The sequence below is a fragment of the Capra hircus genome, chromosome 19 (assembly GCF_001704415.2).
Source record: "Capra hircus breed San Clemente chromosome 19, ASM170441v1, whole genome shotgun sequence".
NCBI classification, from domain to species: Eukaryota; Metazoa; Chordata; class Mammalia; order Artiodactyla; family Bovidae; genus Capra; species Capra hircus.
In genome coordinates this window covers 55243549-55267023 of record NC_030826.1, presented here as the reverse complement: position 1 = coordinate 55267023, position 23475 = coordinate 55243549, and the positions used below count along the sequence as shown (strand labels likewise).

General features: G+C 61.0%; 3 protein-coding genes across 11 annotated transcripts in view; 2 read left to right on the top strand and 1 right to left on the bottom strand.

Moving 5' to 3' along the window:
• The window catches only part of TMEM94 (transmembrane protein 94), a 35369-nt gene extending 34020 nt beyond the window's left edge, over positions 1 to 1349 (top strand). For all 3 annotated transcript variants that reach the window (XM_018063815.1, XM_018063814.1, XM_013972293.2), the window contains one exon: positions 135 to 1349. In XM_018063815.1, the coding sequence (XP_017919304.1) occupies positions 135 to 207 (73 nt within the window). In that variant the 3' untranslated portion in view covers positions 208 to 1349. The remainder of the gene's footprint in view (positions 1 to 134) is intronic.
• On the bottom strand, positions 1161 to 17133 carry CASKIN2 (CASK interacting protein 2). Of its 3 annotated transcripts, none has more exons than XM_018063817.1 (20): positions 17061 to 17133; positions 13511 to 14058; positions 8990 to 9041; positions 8347 to 8444; positions 7841 to 7986; positions 7644 to 7739; positions 7426 to 7556; positions 7134 to 7242; positions 6710 to 6818; positions 6394 to 6488; positions 5690 to 5951; positions 5447 to 5568; positions 5274 to 5334; positions 5069 to 5160; positions 4761 to 4871; positions 4581 to 4682; positions 4364 to 4502; positions 2778 to 4226; positions 2463 to 2685; positions 1161 to 2081 (listed from the first exon to the last, which is right to left on the bottom strand). In XM_018063817.1, the coding sequence occupies exons 2-20, from the start codon at positions 13602 to 13604 to the stop codon at positions 1991 to 1993; spliced, it is 3582 nt and encodes a 1193-aa protein (XP_017919306.1). In that variant the 5' UTR covers positions 13605 to 14058; positions 17061 to 17133; the 3' UTR covers positions 1161 to 1990. The 3 variants fall into 3 exon arrangements, with proteins under 3 accessions (XP_017919306.1, XP_017919305.1, XP_017919307.1); XM_018063816.1 differs by lacking the exon at positions 17061 to 17133 and adding an exon at positions 15182 to 15289; XM_018063818.1 differs by lacking the exon at positions 17061 to 17133 and adding an exon at positions 15182 to 15289 and having other exon boundaries at positions 13511 to 14009.
• On the top strand, positions 15545 to 22935 carry TSEN54 (tRNA splicing endonuclease subunit 54). Of its 5 annotated transcripts, none has more exons than XM_018063820.1 (11): positions 15545 to 16327; positions 16691 to 16855; positions 16967 to 17027; positions 17112 to 17270; positions 17534 to 17632; positions 18729 to 18781; positions 19709 to 19798; positions 19998 to 20641; positions 21445 to 21505; positions 21832 to 21948; positions 22418 to 22935. In XM_018063820.1, exons 1-11 carry the CDS (start codon positions 16311 to 16313, stop codon positions 22566 to 22568), a joined length of 1617 nt encoding a protein of 538 aa, XP_017919309.1. In that variant the 5' UTR covers positions 15545 to 16310; the 3' UTR covers positions 22569 to 22935. The 5 variants fall into 5 exon arrangements, 4 of the variants coding, with proteins under 4 accessions (XP_017919309.1, XP_017919310.1, XP_017919308.1 ...); XR_001919633.1 differs by lacking the exon at positions 15545 to 16327 and adding an exon at positions 16431 to 16516 and having other exon boundaries at positions 21445 to 21517; XM_018063821.1 differs by lacking the exon at positions 15545 to 16327 and adding an exon at positions 16431 to 16516 and having other exon boundaries at positions 17112 to 17195.

Sequence of the window (23475 nt, the reverse complement as noted above, 5' to 3'; positions counted from 1 at the left end):
CAGGCATGTTCCCTAGTCACCTCCTGCCTCACCCTGCTACAGCCTTCCTGCTTCCCGCACCCTATCCTCTGCGTCCTGTCCATCCCTGGCCTCGGCGTCTGCGCTAACCTGGTCTTCAATCTCCACCCCACCAGGGTCCGCGTCCGCTACCAGAAGCGACAGAAGCTGCAGTTTGAAACTAAGCTGGGCATGAACTCTCCCTTCTGAGCCGCTGGCCATGGCGGCCATAGTTGCCATGGTCTCTGGGGCTGAAGCCGCACCCACTTCTGCATCTGCGGAGTTGATATCATGAACGTTTCAGGGTTTGCTCCCGCGCCGCGTGGCCCTGGAGGCCCAGCTCCCGGTGTCAGACCCAGCTGTGGTCCCCGTCCCGGGGCTTCCTGCAGAGATGTGGAGCTGCAGCCTCCGTCCAGGACCGTCTGGCTCTTCCTCGCCATGGGGAGACCCCCGGGCTCTTGAATGTATGACCTCGTGTGCTTAGCAGAGGGGCCCTCGGCCCCCTCCACCTGTGGGCTGCCCCCCTCCAGGGCCCCCTGACCAAGTGCCGCCTGGCCTTTGGGCAGAGCCATGGACCGTGGGGCATCTGGTGGGAGGGCAGTTCTGGGATGTGCCGGCGGTCCTCCAGGGCGCCGCTGGAGGCTGAGGCAGCAGGGCGCCCTCCCCGGGCCCTCTTCATCCTGTCTTCCTGGGGCAGAGCCCGCTCCTCCTCTGTGGGGGCCTCACGCTGGGGCCCAAAGACGGAGCCGAGCCCCAACGTGGCTCGAGAACATCCTCCTGGGCCGCCCTTGGGCAGACCATGGAGCCAGTCCTGGAGGCATGGCCCGGGACCTCCTTCCAGCCTCAGCCCCAATTACCCTGTGAGAATGTTTTTACTGGTGTATATTTTTTACTGGAAATGAGCCTTTTGGGAATGAATACAGACTGGTTTGTATTAAAACTTATAAACTCCTGAAGCAAAACCTGTGGCTGGTCCCTGAGGCAGCCACGAAGGGGCCCACCCAAGGGTCGGGCCAGTGAGGGATCCCCTCCCTGAAGGTGAGTTGGGGGGGGCCCAGGCCTTCTCCCCACCCTCCACATTGTGGGGGGCCACTCAGGTCGGGCTCAGGCGCGACCCCTGGGCTCAGAGGTTTATGGCGCACATCCAAACACACACAGCACGGTCTTGTGGAATGACACTTTTATTGGTGTTAGTTGGGGGAAGAGGTTAAATGCTTACAGAGCTGGGGCCTGGGCCAGGCATGTCAGGCTTGCATCCCCAGGCGGGCAGTGGGTGCTCTCCCTGTGGTCCGAAGCCCCTCCCCCACTGTGTCCTCACAGGCAGTTATAGATAGAATAAATTCCATTTAAAATATATGCATTTCTCTCTGCTTAAAAAATAACATTTACAGTTGGAAACGTTTGGACTCTGGGGATCTGTTTGAGGGACCTGTTAATCCCACCAGCCCCGCCACAGACAGCTTTGCCTCGCTGAGGGCAGGCAGGGGCGGGGCCTGAGGCTGGCTAGGTGCCGCTGATGGTGAGAGCAGGCCCCTGGCCCTTGACACGTCCTGTGTGCACCTGTGGGGGCCGGGCCAGATGCCCTGCCGCCTCCAGCCTCTCAGGGTTCCAGGACCGCATGGTGGGTGGCCAGGGGACCTTGGCACAGGCACTTGAGACACTGGGGAGGTGGTGGGGTACAGAGAAGGCACCCCAGAAGCCTGGCCACCATTCTTCCAGGACAGGAAGCTCTTACCAGGGTCCCTGTCCGAGAAGCAAGGTCCTCCCCTCAGATTACACACTTGGGGTGGGGTTGGGGGGCTTTGCTGAGACGTCAGGTTCTGAAAAGTCCCCTCCGCTCTGCACGGGGCTGCTGTGGGGACGGCCGCAGGCTGGGGGTGGCAGGAGGGACCCCGCTTGGGCGGTGGGGGTGTCTTCTGCGCTGGGGGGGAAGGGCGGTGGGCACTGTGGGAGGTGGTGGTAGGCACTGCCAAAGGCTGCTGGCAGGTCCGGCTCAGTCCAGCATAGCATCCAGCTGGTCAGCCAGGGCATCGAACATGGTGCTGATGTCATCTAGGATGTGCTTGGTGGAGGCGCCGGGGGTGCTGTGGCAGGGAAGGGCCAGGTCAGACGAGCCAGCGGTCTGCACCCTGCTGGCCCTGGGCACAGGGCCTGGCTGGGGCGAGCACTGGGCGTCCATCTAGTCCTGTTTCTCACAACTTCCCAAGGTCACGGGAGTCACAGACCCTTCCTCCCACAGAGGCGCTGGGGTTCACAGAAGTGACTGGTCCAAGCTTGCATGCCTCAAGTGCCACTTGCCTGCAGGCCAGATCTGAGTGACCCCTCCCCGTGGGAACCCCCCCCAGCCTGAGGGTCTGATTGCCATGACACCGATGTCCCCTCCCCATCATGCCCAGACCCTGGGGGAAGGACTTGGGGGGTGGGAGGAGCTGCTCTTAAGTTTCCCGTTCTCCCAGCACCCTCACCCCTCTCGCTCCTCAGCGCCAATGCTCTTCTCCGCGGCCCGCAGTGCAGCTGCCAGGGACGAGCTGGTCTGCTCCAGTCTCTGCTGGGCCTGGCCCGGGCCTGCGGCCCCTGTGCTCTCCGGCCTTGGAGGGGGCACCGGGCGGGGGCCGAGCCGGGGAGCCAGCTTAGGGCCAGAAAATGCCAGCTGGGTGCAGGCCACCGACACAGGCTTGGGGGCTGTTCCTGCAGAGACAAAGAGATTGGCTTGTGACTCAGCTGAGCCGGACACAGGCTCTGCCCACACCACCTTCTCCCTGCAAGCCCCGGCTTCATACCTGCTCCAGGCACCTTGATGAGGGCAGCGGGGGCAGCCGGGGGTTCCGTCTCCCCGGGCCGCCGACTATTTTCCAGGGTGGGCCCGAGGGGCTGGGCCGGGAGGCTGGGGGAGAGAGGGGCTGGAGCTCCGGGGGTGGGAAGGCTGCTTGGGTCAGGCCGGGGAGGGCTGGGAGAGGCCGCGGGGGACTCGCTGGGGGTCTGCGAGGGCTGGGGGGCAGGGGCGTTGGGCGTGGCACCTGCCACTCCGAAGGCCAGGAGTGCTGTCTGCAGTGGCCCCCTCTCCCGGCACTTGGGCCTCCGTTTAACAGTGTCTGACTCTGTGAGGTTGAAGTCGAGGCCGGCGGGCACCAGCGTCTCCCGGGGTGGGGGTCCTGCCGGCTTGGGCCGCTGTTTGATAGTCAGGTTCCCCTCCTCCGCAAAGGGGAGCCCTTCCCCTGAGCTGCCCCGAGACGGGGGTGTCCCCTCTGGCCCGGGGTCCTCCTCCTCCGTGTCCGATGCGGCACCGGCCGGGGTGGGCGGGCCAGGGGGCTCCGAGGGGCCTGTGGGTTCACTCAGTGTTCGCCTCCGGGGCCCCGCGGCCCCCTCCTTGGGCCCCGGGCTTCCATCCGGTGGTGGGGGCTCCGGGGCAGAGCCAGAGACGGAGCTGAGGCGCTTGGGGGGTGGGGGCGGGGGGCCTTTGCGGCGAGCCCGGAGGGCAAAGGACTGGCTGCGGGGAGCCCCCCGCGTTGGGGTTGGGCTGGGGCTGGTCCGGGCAAGGGTGCTGCGTCCTGGTCGCCGAGTGAGGGTGGCGTAGCTGCCCAGGGCACTATCCACTGGCCCTTCGGCCTCCCCGTCGGCCTCCCCCTCAGCTGGGCCGGGGCGGCTCAGGCTGTGGGACCGGCGCTTGGGCCGCGGGGGGTCCGGAGGAGTGGCCTGGGGGCCAGCCAAGTAGGAGAAGCCCCGGGGAGCACCCGGAGGCGGCCCAGGGGCTGGGCTGGAGGGTGAGGCCTGGGGGTACATGAAGACGTAAGGCGGGGGCCCTTGGCTGGGAAGTGGGGAACAGAGTTTTGGGGGCCGCTCTGTGCCCTCTGGAAGATTCCTCTCCTGTGGGGTGTTGGGGTCCCCGCCACTGGGCTGGGGGGCAGGCTGTTCCTGCGAGTGGCCGGACCCCCGTGAGCGGGCCCCAATGCTCTCCTGGCTTGGGGAGCGGGCAGGGGGCAGGGGGAGTGGCTCAGGGCTGCCCCCTGCCATGGCCGCCTGGAGCTCCGGGCTTAGCTCGCTGCCCTGGAAGGTGAGGAGGCGTGGGCTGGCCGCAGGGGGCCCGTCCCCGTTCTCCAGCCCCTCGATGGCCATCAGTTCCGGGCCCCTGGCCAGCCGGCGGCCACCTTCCCCTGGGGACTCCCCCTGCAGTAGGCCCCGCCGGAGCTCAGCCAGCCGCTTCACCCCCAGCATGAGCTTCTTCTGATGACCTGAGAGCAGGAGGATAGAGGCGGCAGGGTAAGCTGGGGCTGGAGAGGGTGCCCCTCATCCCTCCTGAGCCCAAAACATCTTGGGGGCCCTCGGAGGCACACGGAGGCCCAGCCAGAAGGCCCAGGGCGGTCCTCACCGAGCTTGTTGACGCCGATCTCCTGCAGCTCCTCCCAGGTGAGGTCAGCCACCAGCCCCATGGAGTCGTAGCCACTGCTCACCAGCTGCTTGTGGTACTGAGGCAGCCCCAGGGCGCACAGCCACTCTAGCAGGTCCGCCTGCAAGAGCCGCACCGTTGGCCCCCAAGCCAGGAGGGCTCAGCCGGCAGTGGGAGCCCGTGCCTGCCACCCACTCACCGGGATGTAGTTGGGCAACCACTCGGCGATGCTCAGCTGGGCGATCTCCGAGGCGATCTTCTTCCTGTGCCCAGGCTTGGTCACCCCGATGGCCGTCAGGTCCTGCCACACAAAGGCGTGCCGTCAAGCCCCCTCCCCTGGCCACGGGTTCCTGCCCTGCCCTCCCGCTGTGGCACCAACCTCGGGCGTCATGCGGCTGATAGTTGGCACGTCGTAGCCGGCCTGCAGAAAGTGGGCAGTGTAGCCCTCCAGCTGGAACTCGCTCAGCCAGTTATGAATGGCCTGAGCATCCTGCAAGTTGGGGGGAGGGGGTGCCATTAATGGCGCTGAGCCTGCTGGGGGAGGGGGCTGAGTGCCAAGGCCACAGTCCCGCCATTGACCCCAGCCCCCGCCCAGGGGCCTGGTCCAAACAGGAACTCAAGTCCACCCTGAGGCCCATCCTGCCCCCTCCTCTGGGCCCATGGCCACCTCCCCGGTGGAGGTCACACCTTCCCCTCCAGCAGCTGCTCAGGCCTCACGTCCTGGGTGAAGTGCTGCTCCCCCAAGCGATAGTTGGCCAGAGGGCGGTGGTTCGGGTTGTCTTTGAGGACGGAGAGAAATGCATTTAGGATGGCAGGATGCAGGGGTGCCAGGTCCTCGGCACCCCCACCTGCATCTCTCCTGGCCCACCCAGGCCCCCACCTCCCTTCCTACCTGCTAGGGACGCGGGCTGTAGTCCTGGAGGCACCTGGTCGTCTCCGGCAGAGGGCAGCGGCTGGAGATAGGAAGGCGATGTCTCTTGTTTGGGGAACTGGCAGTGGGAGGCAGGGGAAGGGGAGGAGAAGGGGTTCAGCCCTGGTCCCAAGAGCCCCCCACCCCCCACCCACCTGGGCGTTCTCGATAAGGAGGCCGGTGCTGTGGCCGTTGGTGCCCTCGGAGCTCTGCCCGCTGCCGGCACTGCGGATGCTGCCCACGCTGCCCTCACTGCCCACGCTGTTCCTGTCACCTGCTGCGGGGGCAGGAGCCAAGCGGTCAGAACCCCGGTGGGCCCCACCCACAGCTGGCTGGCCAGAGCCAGACGCTCACGCCGGTGCCCAGCATCGCCATACCCGCTCCCGGAGAGGACATACCTGGGCTGTCTGGGCTGAGGCCCACCCGGGGCAGCTGGCCATAGGTGAGGGGGTGCAGGGGCTCCTCGGCAGGGGGCTGCGGTGTCCTGGAGAAGCCTGGGCGCAGGGGGGTGGGCACAGAGGGGAGGCGGGGCGCCAAGACACCCACCCGCTTGCTGACCACCTCGACGATGCCCGGGGGAAAGTAGCCCACACGGTCGGTGCCCCTCTGGCTCTCGTGGATGTGGCCCTTCCAGCGGCCGTCTGGGTGCTGCTCAAGCACCTGTGGCAGATGGGCAGGGGGGCATGGTCACTTCCTGCGCCAAGTGGCCAGCCTGCAGCCATGGTCCAGCTCCTCCCCTCCCCACAGGGAGCACCCCCTGATGCTCAAGTGGGCCTATAGTCCTGCCCCTGCCAGCATCCAGCCCAACCCCCGGGTTGCCTCCAGGACAAACAAAGAGTCTGGAGTCAGCCTGGGTTCAGACCCCAGCTCCACTGCAGGCTAGCTTGTGACTCTGGACAAATCACTTTAATTCTTTGAAGCCTCAATTCTGTCAGCTCTAAAAAAGGAAGTGATAAGAACGCCTACCTTACTTAGATGGGAAAGAATTCAATGAGATTGTGCAAATAAAGACCTTAACACAGAGCCTGATACACAGCAGGTGCCCAAGTAAGTGACAGCAACCAATTGTGTTCTCAGAGGAACACCTGCTTCAGGTCCTCACCGTGATGACGTCCCCTGCCCGGATGTTGAGGGCAGTGGGGTCATGGAGGTTCCAGAAATCCTTGAGCGCCCGGACCTTCAGGATCCCTGAGGCCTCTGAGACAAGGAAGAGGAAAGGTGTCATTTGAGGGTTCCCAGGGCATTTTCCCACCTGTCCAGTCCCCTTTATGACCCTCCCCCAGGTCCCTGCCCCTTCATCCCCACAGCATCCCCCCGGCCAGCCCCAGGAATGTGACATCCACTCCTCTTCCACTCCCGGGGACCCTCTGGAGTGGCTCTGAAGCCCCTGGGCTGGGTCTTCTCCCCACCACACGCACCCCGCAGGAGCTGCTTAATCTCCCGGCTGGCCTGGGAGGTGGTGAACTGGTTCACAATGTCCAGCGCCGTCTGGTTATACGTGTTCCGAATGTTCACGTCCACCCCTCCCTAGGCACACAGAGCAGGGTCAGCCTGTGCTGAACACCGGGTTGGCCGCTTCTCCCAATTCCCACAGCTACCCAGGAAGTAGCTACTGTTTTCATATTTTACACAAGGAAATGGAAGCTCAAATTTGTTCTGGGATGAGCTCAACACTCAGCCAGTGAAAGGCAGAACTGGGGCTCGAACCACATCTATCTGCTTTCCAACCACTTGTGCCCCAACCCATGCAGGACACTCCTCTTGCCTCCCCAGCCAGTTTTGGATCCAGCACCTGGCGGGGACCTGTATACACATGTGGGGTGACCAGGGGTCCACACCCACCTCCAGGAGCAGCCGCACCACCTCAGTCTTGCCGTATAGCGCAGCCTCATGGAGCGCTGTGCCTGTTTTGGTCTGGCGGTTGATCTCAATCCCGGCTCTCAGGAGCTGCCTGCAGACGGGAGGGCAAGTGACTGGCGTGGGGGGCAGCGGGTACGGAAGGAGAAGAAGCTGATCGCTGGGAGTTGGGAGAGCGATCCAGAGCAAGGGTGAAGGGGGTAGTGGGGCAGGGCATTGAGGGGACGTTAACAGTCCCATAGGAAGAGGAGGAAGCTGGGGGAGCCCCGGTGGGTACCTGATGACCTCTCTGTGGCCATTCTTGGCAGCCAAGTGCAGGGGTGTGGTGTAGTTGGGGTCACACGGGTCCTTGGCCTCCCCCTCCAGCAGGGCCACGCATAAGTGGCTGTTCAATAACAGCTGGGCCACCTGCGGCAACCGGCACTTGGGTAGGGCCTCCCCCCGGAGACCCCACGCACGCCCAGAACCCAGTACCCCAAGGGCAGCACGCCTCACCTTGAGCCGTCCAAACTCACAGGCCAGGTCCAAGGGTGTCTTCTTGGCCTTGTTGACCAGGCATGGGTTGGACTGATGCTGGAGAAGCATTTCTGACTGGGGTGGGGGGAGCCGGGTGAGGGTCTCGTCTGGCCGGGCCCCCTGTGCCGGCCCCTGCCCCCAGCCCCAGCGCCCTGTAGGCTGGCAGGCTCACGCACCACTTCGTAGTGTCCGTACTGTGCAGCCAGGTGCAGTGGGATCTGCCCGTCCAGCGAGGCGGCGTTCACGGCTGCAGAGGCGCGCAGCAGCAGCCTCACGGGCTCCAGGCGGCCCTGCCAGGCCGCGTAGTGCAGTGGGCGCATGCCTGCAGGAGGGGACAGTTTTCTGAGGGAGGTCCTGGGATGGCCTGAGGTCAGGGGAAAGAACTGAGCCCGGCTGGAGGGAAGAAGACCCAGAGGAAGCTGGATGTGGCCAGGAAGAGGCTGGGCTGAAGCCAGAAGGCCACTGTGCCCACCACAGAGGATCTGGTAGCCTTGTAACCTCAACTTCCCCAGCTGGATAATGGGCTCTCAGTACCACCCACGACCCCAGTAGGCTGCGAAGACTGACGAGGTCCAGCATCTGCAAGCTCCGAGAAGCCACGCCCACATCCCTTGGCACTGCCGTGATGTGGCAGGGGCACGCTGACCCCAGGATCTGGGGTGGGGCGTGCCTAGGTTCTCACCATTGCTGTCCTTGATATCCACGGTGGCCTGAGCCTCCAGCAGCAGGGCGATGAGCTCCAGGCTGCCCCCCAGGGCGGCATGGTGGAGAGCCGAAAAGCTGGCGTGGTGGGACACAGGTCAGGGGTGTCAGGCAGCAGTCTCCACCCCCGAAATCCTGGTCTTCCAGGGCAGACTCATCCTGGGGGCTGGCGTGGCTGAGTTACTTGCCCACTGTGGCTGCCCCCCCGCACCGCCCCCACCTCGACACACACACACCCTGCCAGCCGTGCCGTGGGAGCGCAGAGCTGCTGGGCTGCAGCATGAAAGGGCTTAGTGTCTGGGCTGAGAGGCCTGTTTGTCTGGCCTCCCCCTCAGCGGGCCCAGGGGAGGGGGCTGTGGGAGCAGGAGCCCCAGGGCTCCTACCCTCCAGGGAGAAAATGGGGCCCAGCAGGAATTGGACCCAAGGAGGCCCCTCAGTGAGGCCCCCTCCCCGCACTCAGGGACAGCCCCACGGGCAGGCATGCAGGCAGATGGGCCAGAGCGCTCAGCAAACACGCTTCCAGGCCCGGGTTTGAGAGGGAAAGGGACTCCAGGCCCCTGATCCTTCCCCGCCCTTCCCCCACCACGCGGTTTTCAAGAGGGATTGAGGGGGCTCTCACTCACCCATCAGCATCCTGGTAGTTGACATTGAGCCGCTTTGTGGAGCCGAGGAGCTCTGGGGGTTAGAGCAGAGGTGTCAGGGCACCCCTACCCACCCCTGACCCAGGGTCCCTCTTGCCCATTGCTCGGCTCCCGCTGACCTCTCGGAGTGCAGAAAAGCACCTGTCCCATGGCCCGCCAAGCTGTCTGGTCCCTGTGGCCCTTCACCCTGGCCCATCAGCTGGAGGGCACCGACTGCAGGGAGCTGCTGCAGTGGCCTGGCTTCCCCGGGTCCCCAGCCCCACTTGTTTATAGTCGAAGGGGGTGGAGATGGGGGGGCCCCCAGCCTGCTGTGCCCTCAAAGGACAGGCCCACGAGTGCATGGTTAGCATTCCTGCCTGAATGGGCCGAGGAGCCAGTCTCATTGTTCCACGGGGCCGAGGGGGCTGAGAGAGAAGAGAGAGAAGCCCGAAGCTTGAGGGTGAGAGGGCGGATGCCAGGGCTGAACCCAAGGGCCACGTGCCCGGCGCAGGGGGCATCCTTGAGTGGAGCTAGAGGGGAAGGTGGCATCATGCAGACCCACACCATGTCCCGGCTCTGCCAGGCACTCGCTGTGTGATCTGCAGAAAGTCACTTAACCTCTTCGGTTCAGGGTTCTCATCTGTAAAACGGGCTGATCATAGAAGCCACGCACGAGGGTTGTGAGTACAACGCCTGACCCTCGTGAAAGACGGGAGCTATCAGCACTTAGCGCTCCTTACATGTTAGCCCGTACTCCCGAGATGCGGTGTCTCCAGTGAAAGCTGGTACCATTCCCCCCACTGGCCCCTGTCAGGGGAGGAACTGCAGACTCTGCACCCCACGAGCTCCTGGCAGACAGCTCCATGCCCCGGGGCAGGGGTAGGACACCGGATCAGTCCCCTCTCGGGGACAGGGTTCATGCAGGCGTGCTCCATGTGTGAGCCAGGGCGCGGAAGGAGGGGGGCAGCGGTCCTCAGGGAGAGGAGAGTGCTGTCACAGGCGGTCCCTGCCTCCCACTGGAACCCACCCCTGCCGGGAAGGAGGAGGAGGAGGAGGCCCGGCTCAACCCAGCCAGGCACGGTGCCAAGCATGCTGGTCCAGGCCTGCCCCCCAGGCCCCGGTGGGCCCCTGAATACCCCAGCAAGACAGGGCCTCATTCCAATAGGGAGGGACCAAGCGTGCAGTGAGGAGGCGCACAGGACAGGGAGAGGGGGGACAGCTACGTTCAGGGCTGAGCTGAATGGCGCTGCACCGAAAAGGTAGGAGCCGAAGTGTGACGAAGCTGCGAGGTGGGGGAGGCTGCTCCCAGCCATCCTGCAGCCCCCTTGGAAAGTCCTCGTCACACAGAACCGCTCAGAGCAGTGGACAGAACAGAGGCCCGAGGAGCAGGAAGCGCATGGTTCAAATTCTTCTCCCTCTGCCCAGCTGTGTGACCTTGGCCAGCCCTGGGACCTCTCTGAGCCTCGCTGAGGGCAAGGCGGTCAATACAGGGAAGTCCCTCCACCTGCTGCCTGCCTGGATGGTCCCGGGTGGCCAAGAGGCAGCCCCTCCGGGGAGTGGCAGGACAACGTGATGGAACAAGGGCAGGGCCAGCCTGGGTGACTCTGTTTTTTTTTTTTTTTCCCAGAACAATGGCCGGAAAGGCGGTGGGGGAGAGGCTCTGAGTGACTGGGCTGGGGACCTTGGCGGGGAGGGCGGAGGGTCCTAGGTTCCTGGCAGCAGCTCCAGGCACTTCCCCTGCGCCACCACCTTCTTCCCAGGCCTGGGCTCTGGGAGTGGAAGGGTCGCACTCCTGATTTAGGCTCAGGCGGAGGATATGAGCTCAGCGGGCCACCCCCAGCCCGCTCCATTTCCTCTGGTCGGAGAAGGGGACAGCTCAGAGCAGGGAGGAGGGAGGAAGGGTGGAGGCCAGGCCCGGGGCATCGGTCGCCCTCTCCTCCCAGGCACCTGCTCCCTGAGGACCCAGGTGGGCAGGGAGGGCCAGTCCCTCAGTGACCTGGTACCCAACGGAGGAGGCTCAGGGCGCACCCCTCTTTGGGCAGCCAGGAAGCTCGAGCCACCGCCCAGAGGGGAAAGAGGGAGCCCTTGACGCCTCCCTTCCGGCAGTTCCCTTCACCCTTCTGGGTATGGAGCAGGAGCCCACAGCCCCTCCCTTCTGAGAGCTGCTTCAGAATTACCTGAAGAACTTTATGATTCTGCAAAGTCCCGGGCTGTCTGTGATGATTCTGTAATTCTGGGGGAGACCAGGGAGTCGGCACTTTCAGAACAATCCCTGGGTGATTCTGACGGACAGCCGAGTGCGGCAGCTTGTGGTGTGATCTGCCACGCCACTGCTGTGTGACCTTGGGCAAATCACTAACCCTCTCTGAGTGTCAGTTTCCTTATCTATAAGCGGATATAGAAGTACCTGTCTCACAGGGAATAGAGGCAACTACAGTATGGCCCCATGGACAGTAGCCTCCCAGGCTCCTCTGTCTGTGGGATTCTCCAGGCAAGAATACTGGAGTGGGTTGCCGTTTGCTTCTCCAGGGGATCTTCCAGACCCAGCGATCAAACCCACGTCTCCAGTCTTACAGGCAGAAACTTTACCAACTGAGCCACGAGGGAAGAACCCTAGGGTCTGCAAAGGTCACTTTGGATCTCCTTTTTGTCGCCAGTTTTCCCAGTCCTCCGAGAGGAGGAGACAGGGAGTCCCAGAGAGACAGGGAGTCCCAGGACCCTATGACTCTATGCCTGTGCATAGCCTCTATCCCTATGACTCTATGTCTGTGGGGGAATGGTCATCTTCCCCCACAGACACTCCCCCCTGAGCACCGGGGGCCTTCCCAAAGCCTAGGACCCCAGCTGCAAAGTTCCCGCCACGAGCTTCCAGCCACTTGCCTCCCTGAGGGCCTCATTTTGAGGCCCCAGGGCTACGAGGCCAAGGCCCCACTGGGCAGATCGCCAAAAACAACACCGAGGTGTGGGGAAGAGGGGAGTGGCTCCCACTCTTGGGTCTCTAGGGCCCTCCTTGGCACCTTCCCCTTATTGGGCTCACCCTGCACCCACTTCCCCAGGGCACAGAGAACACCCTCTCCAACTCCATCTCCCGACAACCTGGGTGTCCTGCCCTGGTGTGGAAGCGGGGGCACTCACACATGTGCACTACTCCCAGGCCCTTAAAATCCTTTCTCTGGGCACCCATACTCCCAGGTGTGGGTGGGGATAATTAGACATCTTCGGGTAGCCCGGGGGACTCCTTCCTGTGCAGAGGCCAAGCTGTGTCTTGGGGCTAGAGCCCCAGCACTTGAGGAGGATCCTCTCTCCCCTCCTGTCCCTGCTGGTCGAGGAACTCAGGGGACAAGTCCAGCGTCCTCCTGGGACAGTCCAGGGAGCTTGCCCTGAAGCCCAGAGGTCTACTCTTCTTGGTTGGGGGTGGGGGGGATCTCATTGCAGAGTTACTCAGGAGCTGGAAGTCAGGTGTGGCCACCTATACACGGAGCTCTCACAGCCCCATCGACTAGAGACCCCAGGCTGCAGAGAGACCTTTCTCTCTCGGGAAATTTAACTTTGGACACACACCCTCCAGTAGGCTTCAATAACCGGTTAGATAATGTGAACTTTGTTTTAAGCAGAAAGTGAAAGTTGCTCAGTCGTAACCAACTCTTTGCGACCCTATGGACTATACAGTCCATGGAATTTTCCAGGCCAGAATACTGGAGTGAGAAGCCTTCCCCTTCTCCAGGGGATCTTCCCAACCCAGGGATCCAAACCCAGGTCTCCCGCATTGCAGGTGGATTCTTTACCAGCTGAGCCACCAGGGAAGCCCAAGAATACTGGAATGGGTAGCTTATCCGTTCTCCAGAAGATCTTTCCGACCCAGGAATCGAACCGGGGTCTCCTGCATCGCAGGCAGATTCTTTACCAGCTGAGCTACCAGGAAAACCCCTCTTTTGGGCAGAATTCCCTGTAAAAAAAAGCTATCTTACACTCAGAGGAGCCCACGATAAACGTGTCCCACTGCTGTGATTAAATAATAATAAAAAAGCTATCTTACAAATGTTGTCATCAAATTGATAAAAACACAGAGATGCTCTGGTTGGACTGAGGGGTCAGGGGTGGAGCGCTACCTATTCAGTCTTTCCCAACCCACTCCCAGAAACCCTTTGGCTCCAAAGAACATGCTGGAAAAACCACCTGCTGAAGGCAACTCCACAAGGGCAGGAATTTGGGTTGGTTTTGTTCACTGCTAGAGCTCAGAGCATAGAACAGAGCCTGGCACACAGTAGGCACTCCCCCCAAACTAGAATGAATGTACTTCAATCCTTTTACTTTACAGGTGAGGAAACTGAGGCCCAGAGAGGTTAAGAGATTTGCTTAAGGATACACGGCAAGGGGGACCCAACTTCCTCTCTGATGTTCCCACATTGAGGCACTCCCACCCCAAGTTCCCAGATCAGAGTGACCACTCCCCCCAGGCCTCTCTCTACAGCCTGGCACTCAGAGGAGGGTCTCAGGTAGACAGTCACCCCACCAAGTACTCACTTGTCTTTGTGGCCTTGACCTTAGCCACCAGTTTCTGCACACCAGTCACATCTCCATTCTTGACAGCGAGGATCAGGTCCTGTTCTCGACCCATCCTTCCTGGTCCCTGGGCTGGACTCTGGGCTCAGGGGTCCGGGGCAGAGGCAGGGAAACTGGTCTAAGCCGAGATGTCAGGGTGCCATCCCAAAGGGCTGGGCGTCCGGTGGGGGGAGAGTGTGTCTGGTGTCCCAGGCAGTGGGCTTCTTGGTAGGCGTTGACGGGTACTCCTTCAAGGTGCTTCGTGAGCTGCCGCCACAAGCAGGAAAGCTGATCTCTGAGGGGGTGGAGGCTGTGTGGAAATCTGGACGGATATCAGCTTGCAGCTTCCGACAGCCCAGGGATGGGCCGGGACTGGGGGCGCCAATCTTCCCAACACGGCTCAGGAGCACCGGTGCTCACCCAGAGAGAAGCCAGCATTCCCTCGTGCCTTGGGCAGCAGGGGCGGCCAGGTCTCGGGGGTCTGGAAAAGGTGTGATCCACTGAGGGTCTGCTGAAGGCTGGGTCGGAGTCTGTAAGGATCCCAGAAGCAGGGCTCAGAGAAAGAACAGGACAGAGCTTCCAGGGAGCCCCCAAGTTACCCTGGCTGCCCTTCTAAGTCAAGGGAGAGGCTGAGCCACTCTAAGTGGGAGGGAGCTGCCATGCATGAGAGGAGTATTGGGAGGGGAGGAGGGGGTGCTCTGGGAGGGGGAGGCTGAGTCACCAAGGCCCCAGGGCACCTGGCAGTACCTCAACTCTGGGCAGGAGGGGCCCTGGCAGCACGACACACGGGAGCAGGTCGGGCCAGCAGCCTGTTCTCCACAGCCTGAGGCTCTGACACCCACAGACAAGTGGTGGGCCAGAAGGTGGGGCCTGGGAGGGTCAGGCACAGGAGGACTGGCAGGGATCACCCCTCCCCATCTAGGCTCTGCCCTGATCACCGGAAGCCCTAGCTCCAGGGCTCTTTATGAATTCAGAAGGTGGAGTGGGGAGCTATGGCCCCCCATCTCTGGCGGAGGGTCTGCCTGCAGGACAGTGAGGCTTTACAGCACCTGTTGCTGACCCATCCTCACCCTAGTGCGGGATGCAGAAGCAGCCGGGCAGAGAACAGAGATGAGAGCTGGGGTACTGCTGCTAAATGGGGCTGTCCGCCCTCCCAAGCCTGAATCTGAGTCCCAGAGCCCCGACTTCACTTTAGAAAAGCTTACGTCAGTTTCTCAGTGGCCGAGAATTTGTTGCCCGAGTCCCGTGGCATGAGACTCGCGGCAGGCCTGGGGCCCTAGCTGGGGTTCTCTTACTCCCCAGAAGTCCCAAGCCCAAACCAGATGGCACTCCAGCTCAAAGCCCGCGGCCCGACATTGGGGGAGGGCGCCCCTGGCAGTGCATGGGGTCGGGCTGGCTCCCCCGCCCCCCGGAATGCCAGTCCAGCGCCGCGCAACCCCCCAACCCAGCCCAGCCCAGGCCGACCAGGGAACAAAGCGGCGAGAAGGACCGGAGGGCCAAGCGCCCGGAGGGATTGATGCAGGGAGACGGTGTACTGGCGCGAGGAGGACAGAAGGACCCGACGGATGAAGACGCCCGCGGATCTCGCAAGAAAAGTTACTTTGTGCCCGCCCTCAAGGGTGCTGACCCCCAGATCAGGCCCCGCAGTCTCACCTTTCCCAGCCGCCCCGCCGGGGGTCCGGCCGGTCCTGCTCGGTCCCTGGCCCCCTGGACGGTGGCTCCCACTGCCCCCCCCCCCTTTTTCTCCTCCTTTTCCAAGGCCGGCTCGGCGCCTCCCGCAGGAAATCCCGCCCCTCCCCCCTCCCTCCCACCGGATCGGGAGCGGAGGGACTGTCCCGGCAGCGCAGCTGAGCTGTCAGTCAGAGCCTGCGGCCCCGCCCCGATCCGCGCGGGGCCCCGCCCCGATCCGCGCGGGGCCCCGCCCCACCTCCCCGGGCCCGAGCGTCTGCGCATGCGTCCAGGTGAAGCGGTGCGGGCGGGGAAGGGGGGCGGGGACTAGAGAGCAAGCCTCGGCATCCTGACTGGACCCCGGGCGCGCGACCTGAGGCTCTGGAGTTCAGACGGACGGGAGAGACACCCTGTGTATGACGGGGTGCGAGAGAGGACGCGATGTGATGGGAACTGGGAATCGAGACCCAGGAATCCCACTTGCGGAGCCCCCCCCTTTCTTCTTCCTCGCCCCTCGTCCTTCCCGGGACTCCCGCAGCGACCTCCGCCCGCGACCCGAAGTCACAGGCCGACGGCCCCTGGTCGGAGCGATGGTGCCACCTAGCGGGCCGTGTGGGGACGGCCCGAGGCGGCGGCGGCGGAGACCCCAGGCTCCGGGAGGCGCTAACGACCGGCTGGGGTGGCGCTTCAGCACCGCCGTGGGTCGGACAGCGCCTCCCGCCGCCCCCCCAAGTCCTGGAAGCCCGGCTTCCGAGCCGGGACCCAACAGAAGGACCTGAAGGAACTGCGGGCTCCCCTAGCCTGCACCTGGCGGCCCGTGGTGGCCCTCAGTGTGCGAAGCCGAATTGGGGAACCCAGCGTTCTCCCTTCTCTAATCCCTCCTTCCTCCCGGTCCAGCCTGGGTGGTGCGGACTAGGCAGTCCGGGGTTGCGGAGGGGAGGGTCACGCTTATAACTCTTCATACGACGCTTTCAAACGCGAGCCTCCTCGAGAACTACTAGAGAGGAGCCCCAGAGGCAGGCGGGGCTCCTACAAATCCAGAAACTAGCAAGCTCTTCGCCCCCTAGTAATCGCGGCGCATATTTATCGTCGGGCGCTAGGACCCAGGACACCCATGAAGGTGGGAAGCAGGTGGGTGGGCCGGAGACCCGGGGAGCGGCGGTGGAACACGCGAGCGCTAGGGCCGCGCGGACTCCCGGAGGTGGGCGGGGCGGGGGGGGCTGGGGCAGGGCGGTGCGCGCGCAGCGTCGGCCAGCCCCACCCGATGGATCCCGAGCCCGAGTCGGCCTCCGTGGAGGTTCCGGCCGGGCGCGTGCTCAGGTGCGGCGTGGCCGGGCCTGGGGGTGGAGGGTGGGGGGTGGGGGGTGGGGGGCAGGAGCCGTGGCTGTGGGGTAGGCGCGGGAGAGAGCCCGGGGCACCCGAGCCGGGGATCCCCAGCCTGGGCTGGGCGGCCCCGATTGCGCGGCGCTAACGCCGCGGCCCTTTCGCCTCCAGTGCCCCGGAGCTCTTCGCCGCACGTTCCCGGTCCCAGAAGCTGCCCCAGCGCTCGCATGGCCCCAAGGACTTCCTCCCTGACGGCTCGGAGGCCCAGGCCGAGCGGCTGCGCTTGTGCCGCCAGGAGCTCTGGCAGCTGCTGGCCGAGGAGCGCGTGGAGCGCCTGTGAGAGGGGCGGGCCGGGGCGGGGGCGGAGCTGGGGCGGGCTGGGCTGCTGGACCCCGTAAGTCTGATCCGGTGGGTTTGAGACGGACCCCTCTCTCTGCTCCTCGCCAGGGGCAGTTTGGTGGCCGCCGAGTGGAAACCAGAAGGCTTCGTGGAGTTGAAGTCTCCTGCGGTGAGCGGCGGGGCTCAGAGACCGGGGACCCACCTCTTCTGCCTTCCCGGGCTCCTTCGTGACATTGCTCTGGGTCCCCCGCAGGGTAAATTCTGGCAGACCATGGGCTTCTCAGAGCAGGGCCGGCAGCGGCTTCATCCAGAAGAGGCCTTGTATCTCCTGGAGTGTGTGAGTGGGGCCCCGGGAGAGTGGAGAGGGGATTGTGACCAAGGAACCGGAAGGGCGTTTCTACTCAGGGAAAAGGTATCTACAACCGAGTATTCGGGTGGGGGCGGGGGCTTGTAATCTGCTTTCTGGAGCAGTTGACAAGAATGTCATGCAGGGAGCAGGCTTTCCAGTCTGTTAGTGACGCTGCCTCCCTCTCCCCGCTCCCCTTCCTGGCCGGCCTGATTCTTGCCATGATGGGTGTGGGGTGTAGCACGCAGACAGCAGAGTGGGGAAGTTGCTCCCTTGGCCGTGCCACCACAGGGAGGGTTCACAAGCCGAGCTGTGGGCTGCACTTACAGGGCTCCATCCAGCTCTTCCACCAAGACCTTCCGCTGTCTATCCAAGAGGCCTACCAGCTGCTGCTGACCGAGGACACAGTGACTTTCCTGCAGTACCAGGTATCAGCCACCCTTTATAAGAACCTACAAGAGCTTCCCTGGAGGCTCAGTGGTAAAGAACCCACCTGCCAATGCAGGAGACTCTGAATCAACCGGGTAGGTCCCCTGGAGAAGGAAACTGCAACCCACTCCTGTATTCTTGCCTGGGAAATCCCATGGACGGAAGGAGCCTGGCGGGCTACAGTCCATGGGGTCACAAAAGAATCAGACACAACTTAGTGACTAAACAACAACAAGGTGCTGGACACAGAGCCACGTGCTGAGGCTCCAAGACTGACAAGGGCTTATGTCCTAGGGGTGGCACTTGGGTATAGGTAACAAAGCAAATGGATGGTTGACTTCAGAGTTGAGTGCCAGGAAAAACACAGAGGAGGAGGGGCACAAGGCTAGAGACATAAATGTGGAGATCTTGATGGCATGGATATTTCAGGCTCCACCAGGCTGTAGGGAGGTGTGGCCAGAGTAGAGGCCTGTGTCTGAAATCTGGGGCACTCTAATATGAGGAGGTCAGGGGGAAGATAACGGATGTGAGGAGTGTCCAGCAGCGGAGAAGACCAGGAGAGGGGGCATCAGAGAGACCACAAGGTCTTTTCAGGAGGAAGTGCTTGGCTGCGTTGAATGCTACTGAGAGATCAAGCAAGCTGGGGCATACCTGTGTACATTGCTCATATACGGATGCAGGGCCACACGGAGGAACATGCGGCTCATCCAAAACCCACCCATGTTTGGAAGTGTTGTGGGGCAGCAGGATGTCCATCTCCTTCTGTTTGCCTTGTCTGTATTGTAGTCAGGAGCTTCACTTGTGACAGCTTTTGTCAAAATATTTTGGTTTATAGTTTTTTCCCTGGTCCATCAGCTATCAGCTTTTTGGGATTTGCATTTAAATCAAGAAACTGCTGTCATTTGTGCCCAGGGTAAGGCCAGTGAGAGACAGGAACTCAGAGACTTGAGACCTCAGTGTGGGGAGGGTGTTTATTAGAGAGTATGGTCCTGCTGGTACCAGGGTTTGGAATCTGGGGGTGTGGTGAATGGCTTCTGTCTGGAAAACAGTTTGTTTTCATAAGTGGATGTCTGACTTCTGGTTTATCTTTTTGAGGTCTTCAGCCACCTGAAGAGACTCGGCTATGTGGTTCGACGATTCCAACCAAGGTAAATCCCTGTCTTATTTCCCTCGAATTTATCCTAGTCCCTAGCGACTAAACACACCACTGACTGCTTACTGGGTGCTGGCTGCTGAGGAATAGCAGAGAACAAAAGCACTACCCCACAGAACTTGTGTTTAGGGGAGCTTACACAAAACACCATCACTTTGCAAAATCAGTGATCTTGGAAACCTCCTATAAGCCAAACAGGGAAAACATGGTCACACAGATTAGAGTTTATCCCTTAGATCAGCACTATCTGATAGGACTTTCTGTAGACAAAAATATTCAATGTCTGTGTTGTCCAGTATATGTGGCTTGTGTGGAATTTTTAATTTTAATAGTTTTAAATTTAACTTAAATAGCCCCTTGTATCTAGGGCTACTATAATGGACAGTACAGCCTCACAGCCATAAGAAAAAATCATGGCGGGGAAGAATGCTATAATAAAGGGCCATAATATATTGTTGAGTATAAAAAGAACCAAACAGCTGTATGTTAGTACAGTATCATTTTTGACAGAGAAAGATATGGAGAAAGACAGTCAATATGTGTGTTTGTAGGAAACAAAATGTTACCTTGGTATCCATTGGGTTTTATTTTCATTTTCCTTTATTTTCCAAGTTTTCCAGTTCTCCTGACTTTTCTCACCAGTGTTATTTATTGCTGGCTCTGCAGGAGCCCTGATGTCAGGGAACCTCTGTTCAAAGGTACCACTGATGAGACCCAGAGGCCTGGACAAAGATGCGCAGGGAGGCCCCTGTGTCTGCCCCCGTGACTCTGTGTGGGGTCTGCCTGGGGCTCCCGCCCTTGGTTACGGTTCTAGCCCTGGCCCGCTGACTTAGTCTGGGCCAGTCCCTCACACATTCCAAGGGGAGCACCAGACTGAGGAGGTGGATCAGTTGCCCACCCCCTACCCCATTCTCACCCACAGCTCCGTCCTGTCCCCGTACGAGCGGCAGCTGAACTTGGACAGCGGTGCCCAGTGCCTGGAGGGCAAGAGGAAGAGAAGCTCCAGCTCTCAGTAATGCTCCCCACGTGGCCACCCCACAGGGAGAGTTCTGTGGAAGTGCTGGTGTTTGGGACCTTGGAGAATGCCTGGGCTTAAGAGTTAGGCTGGGGCGGCTCCTGCAGGGGCTCAGGGAGGCAGTATGGCTTGTGGGGGTCACGTGCACCTCAGCAGTCAGGAGCAGAAACGTGCGTTTCCTCCCCACGTCCCTCAGGTCTATTAATAAAAAGCCCAAGGTCCTGCAGAACCCCCTGCAGGGGATGGATGGAACACCTGAGAGCCCAGCAGCTTGCAGCCCACCTCCCCAGAACCAGAACAGCTGCCGCCCAGAGGAGAAACCCCAGGAGTCAAGCCCTATAAAGAGCCCCGTGGGCCCCCTTCAGCTGCTGGGGTTCCTGGAACCCTGCCCTGATCTGGGCAGGGAGGGGGCGCAATGCAGCCCAGAGAATGGCAAAATAGAAGACGGGGTTATGGGGGCTTGTAAGCCCCGCTGGAACTTTGAGCAGATCTCCTTCCCCAACATGGCTGCAGACAGCCGCCATACCCTCCTGCTTGCCCCCGCCCCTGAGCTGCTCCCGGCCAACGTGGCTGGACGGGAGACAGACGCCGAGTCCTGGTGCCAGAGGCTCAACCAGCGGAAGGAGAAGCTCTCTCGGCGGGAACGGGAGCGGCAGGCAGAGGCCCAGCACTTCCGCGAGGATGTGAATGCCGACCCCCAGGTGCAGCGCTGCTCCAGCTGGCGGGAGTACAAACAGCTGCTGCAGAGGCGGCACCTGCAGAAGACCCAGAGCCGTCCCCCACACCTGTGGGACCAGCCTGTCACCCCCTTGCTGAGTCCCGGTCGGGCCGACTCCCTAGGTACCACATCACCCTGCCATAGGCCACGGGCAGCTGAGGAATCACACGCCTTTAAAAGTGGCCTGCATTGACTGCAGCTGATGGAGGCTTAAGGAAGATGGAGGAGAGAGCGGTGGGTGGAGTGGGAACCCACAGGGATCGTCCACTGTGGGAAGCAGCGAAGAGGCTCATGGGAAGGTTTAGAAACAGCCTGGTCAGTGCCTGAGGAGAGGCGAGGAGGAATGTAAACTACAACCGCATCCTTAAAATCATAACGAGATGCATGTGGATGGCTGTGGTCCCCTGCTCTTCCACCTCTGTTAGACGGGAACAAGGGGGCAATATGTTGACCAAATGAAAGGATCTCCTATATACCCTATACCCTACATGTTAAGAGTAGAGAATAAGGCAAGAACAGTGCTAATGAATTCAGGACTACAATCCTTATGGGAATGTGGTGCATTGTAAGGAACAAGAATGGGGTTGCCAGAGCAGTTAAATTTGAATTTCAGATAACTTTTTTTTTAGTATAAGTATGTTTCAGATATTGCATGAGACGTGTGTTGGTCACCCGGTTGTGTCCAACTCTTTGTGACCCCATGACTGGAGCTCGCCAGACTCCTCTGTCCATGGAATTCTCCAGGCAAGAATACTGGAGTGGGTTGCTATTTCCTTCTCCATGCATGAGACATACCTGTACTTTAAAAAAAAAAAAAAAACCTGCTAAATCTGGCAACCCCGAACAAGATGGCAGATTGAGAGATGTCAGGGGGTCTGGATGGTTGATTCTCCTCATGAGTGCCTTGTTTTCACCGTCCTTGTAGCCATGGTCCTTCAGCAGATCTCTATGCTACAGACGACACACCTTGCTGATGGAGGTGCCCGGTGAGTCTCCAGGTAGTGCCCACCTCTGTAGTACTTGGGGCACCAGCAGGAGTTGGCAGCTGGGATTTGACTCCTGAGGTTGGGCATGAGCTGGGGGATCATTTCAGGGGCCCCTACCCTGGTAATAATACTCATGTGTGTCTGCAGGAGTAAGAGCCAAGTAGATTGATGATTTATCCCACTGGCTCTGAGATAGGGTCACTGCCCCTCCTTAGTCTCCCTGGAGGAGGCTGCTCCCTGAAACTGGGGGAGGAAAAAGGTGGTATGGAAAGAAAAGGTGCGAGAGGAGTGCCCCTGTCTCCTAAGGTTTCTCATTCTGTCCTCAGGCTGCTGGAGAAGCCTGGGGGCTTGGAGATCAGCTTTGATGTCTACCAGGCTGACGCCGTGGCCACCTTCCGAAAGAATAACCCTGGCAAGCCCTATGTCCGGCTGTGCATTAGCGGGTATGAGACCAGTGAGCGCAGCTGCGAGTCCTCTTGTAAACCACGTGGATGTCCCCTCCATGCCCCGCCCCCGCTAATCTGTCAGTCCCTGAGAAGAACCAGTGGTCCAGAGAGGTCACACCGCCAGTTAGTGCTATGGGAACCCAAGCTTCCTCATCCTCAGCTCTCCTGTCCTTTTCGAGTAGCTTCTCTTCTGGGCTACTTCAGTACCAGGCTCAGCCAGCAGAAGGATGTGAATGAGGGGTTTCCGGGCTAAAAGAGAGGCAAGACCCTCACTATTCCCAGGCTCCTGGAATGTTACTTGAAGAATCAGAGCCATGTGGTTTGCAGACAGGAGAGCCCGGGGCCAGGCTTCTCGTTCCCCCCAACTCCTGTCATACATTGGCCTTCCCTGGGAGCTTAGGAGGGTTGGCTTCCCAAACTCATGGGTGGGCTCTGCCAGGTCTCAGTCTAACCTTGATTCTTGCAGATCTGATGAGCTGGTCCCAGACCTCTGCACCCTCAAGCGGTTGTCCTACCAGAGTGGGGATGTCCCTCTGATTTTTGCCCTGGTGGATCATGGAGACATCTCCTTCTACAGCTTCAGGGACTTCACGCTGCCCAGAGATCTGGAACACTGAGCACCCAGCTGGGGTCTGCCCTGGGGGACCTGGACTGTCCACTCTCAGGGACCATCGCAGTTGCCTCCTACACCCAGACTCTGACCTGTAGCTTCAGAGACTAGTCTGGGCCTTGGCCTTGGGTGTCTGATGCTCACAGGAGAGCAAAGCCTTGCCCCGCTACCTGGCCTCTGCAGCGCTTCCAAGCCCCAGGTCTGAGACTGCTGCCTTGCAGTAATCCCCTTGGAATTCAGGACTAGATTCCAAGAGTCCAGTGAGGTGGGGCAGAAGAGAAGACTCTGTGCCTTTTAATGAGAGGGTGCCTGCTTCATGCGATAAAGCCAAAGCCATTAAAAAAAAAAAATATATATATATATATATCCTTTCACTGCTGTGGCTGGATTTACTAGAAGAGTCCTCCCTACCCCACCATCCTTCGGAATTGGCCCCCAGGCCCTCCCCACCCACAGCGCTGCTTTCTCTGGTGCAACAGCTAGAAGCAGCCCGTGGGAGGGCAGAAATGCGACCCCAAGCCTTTTTCCGGGAAGTCACTGACCTCTAGTTAGCTTGGCTTTCAGAAAGGTAGTCCGAGGTGGGAGGTTGGCACTCCACCGGTCCTTCCCAGAACGCAGCCGGCTCCGGGTAGAGGGGCGGCGGAGAGGCGCCACGTCGGCGTGGCTCGAACGCTAGTCGTTTCAAACTGTGCGGTGGAGCGTGCCATCCACGGCCCAGGCCTCGGGCCTGGCCTTGCCCCCCGTTCTTCTCCCCTCTCGTCGTTCCAATTGCCCTCCCTCGTTGTGCTAAAAACTCTGCTGCTGCCGCTGTCGGAGGCAGGGCTCGGAGGAGGGCTCAGGCTTGGGGCCGCCTGGAGAGGAGGTGCTTCGGCGACACCCCTGTACTCAAAGCACCTAGCTCTCGGGTCTCGAAA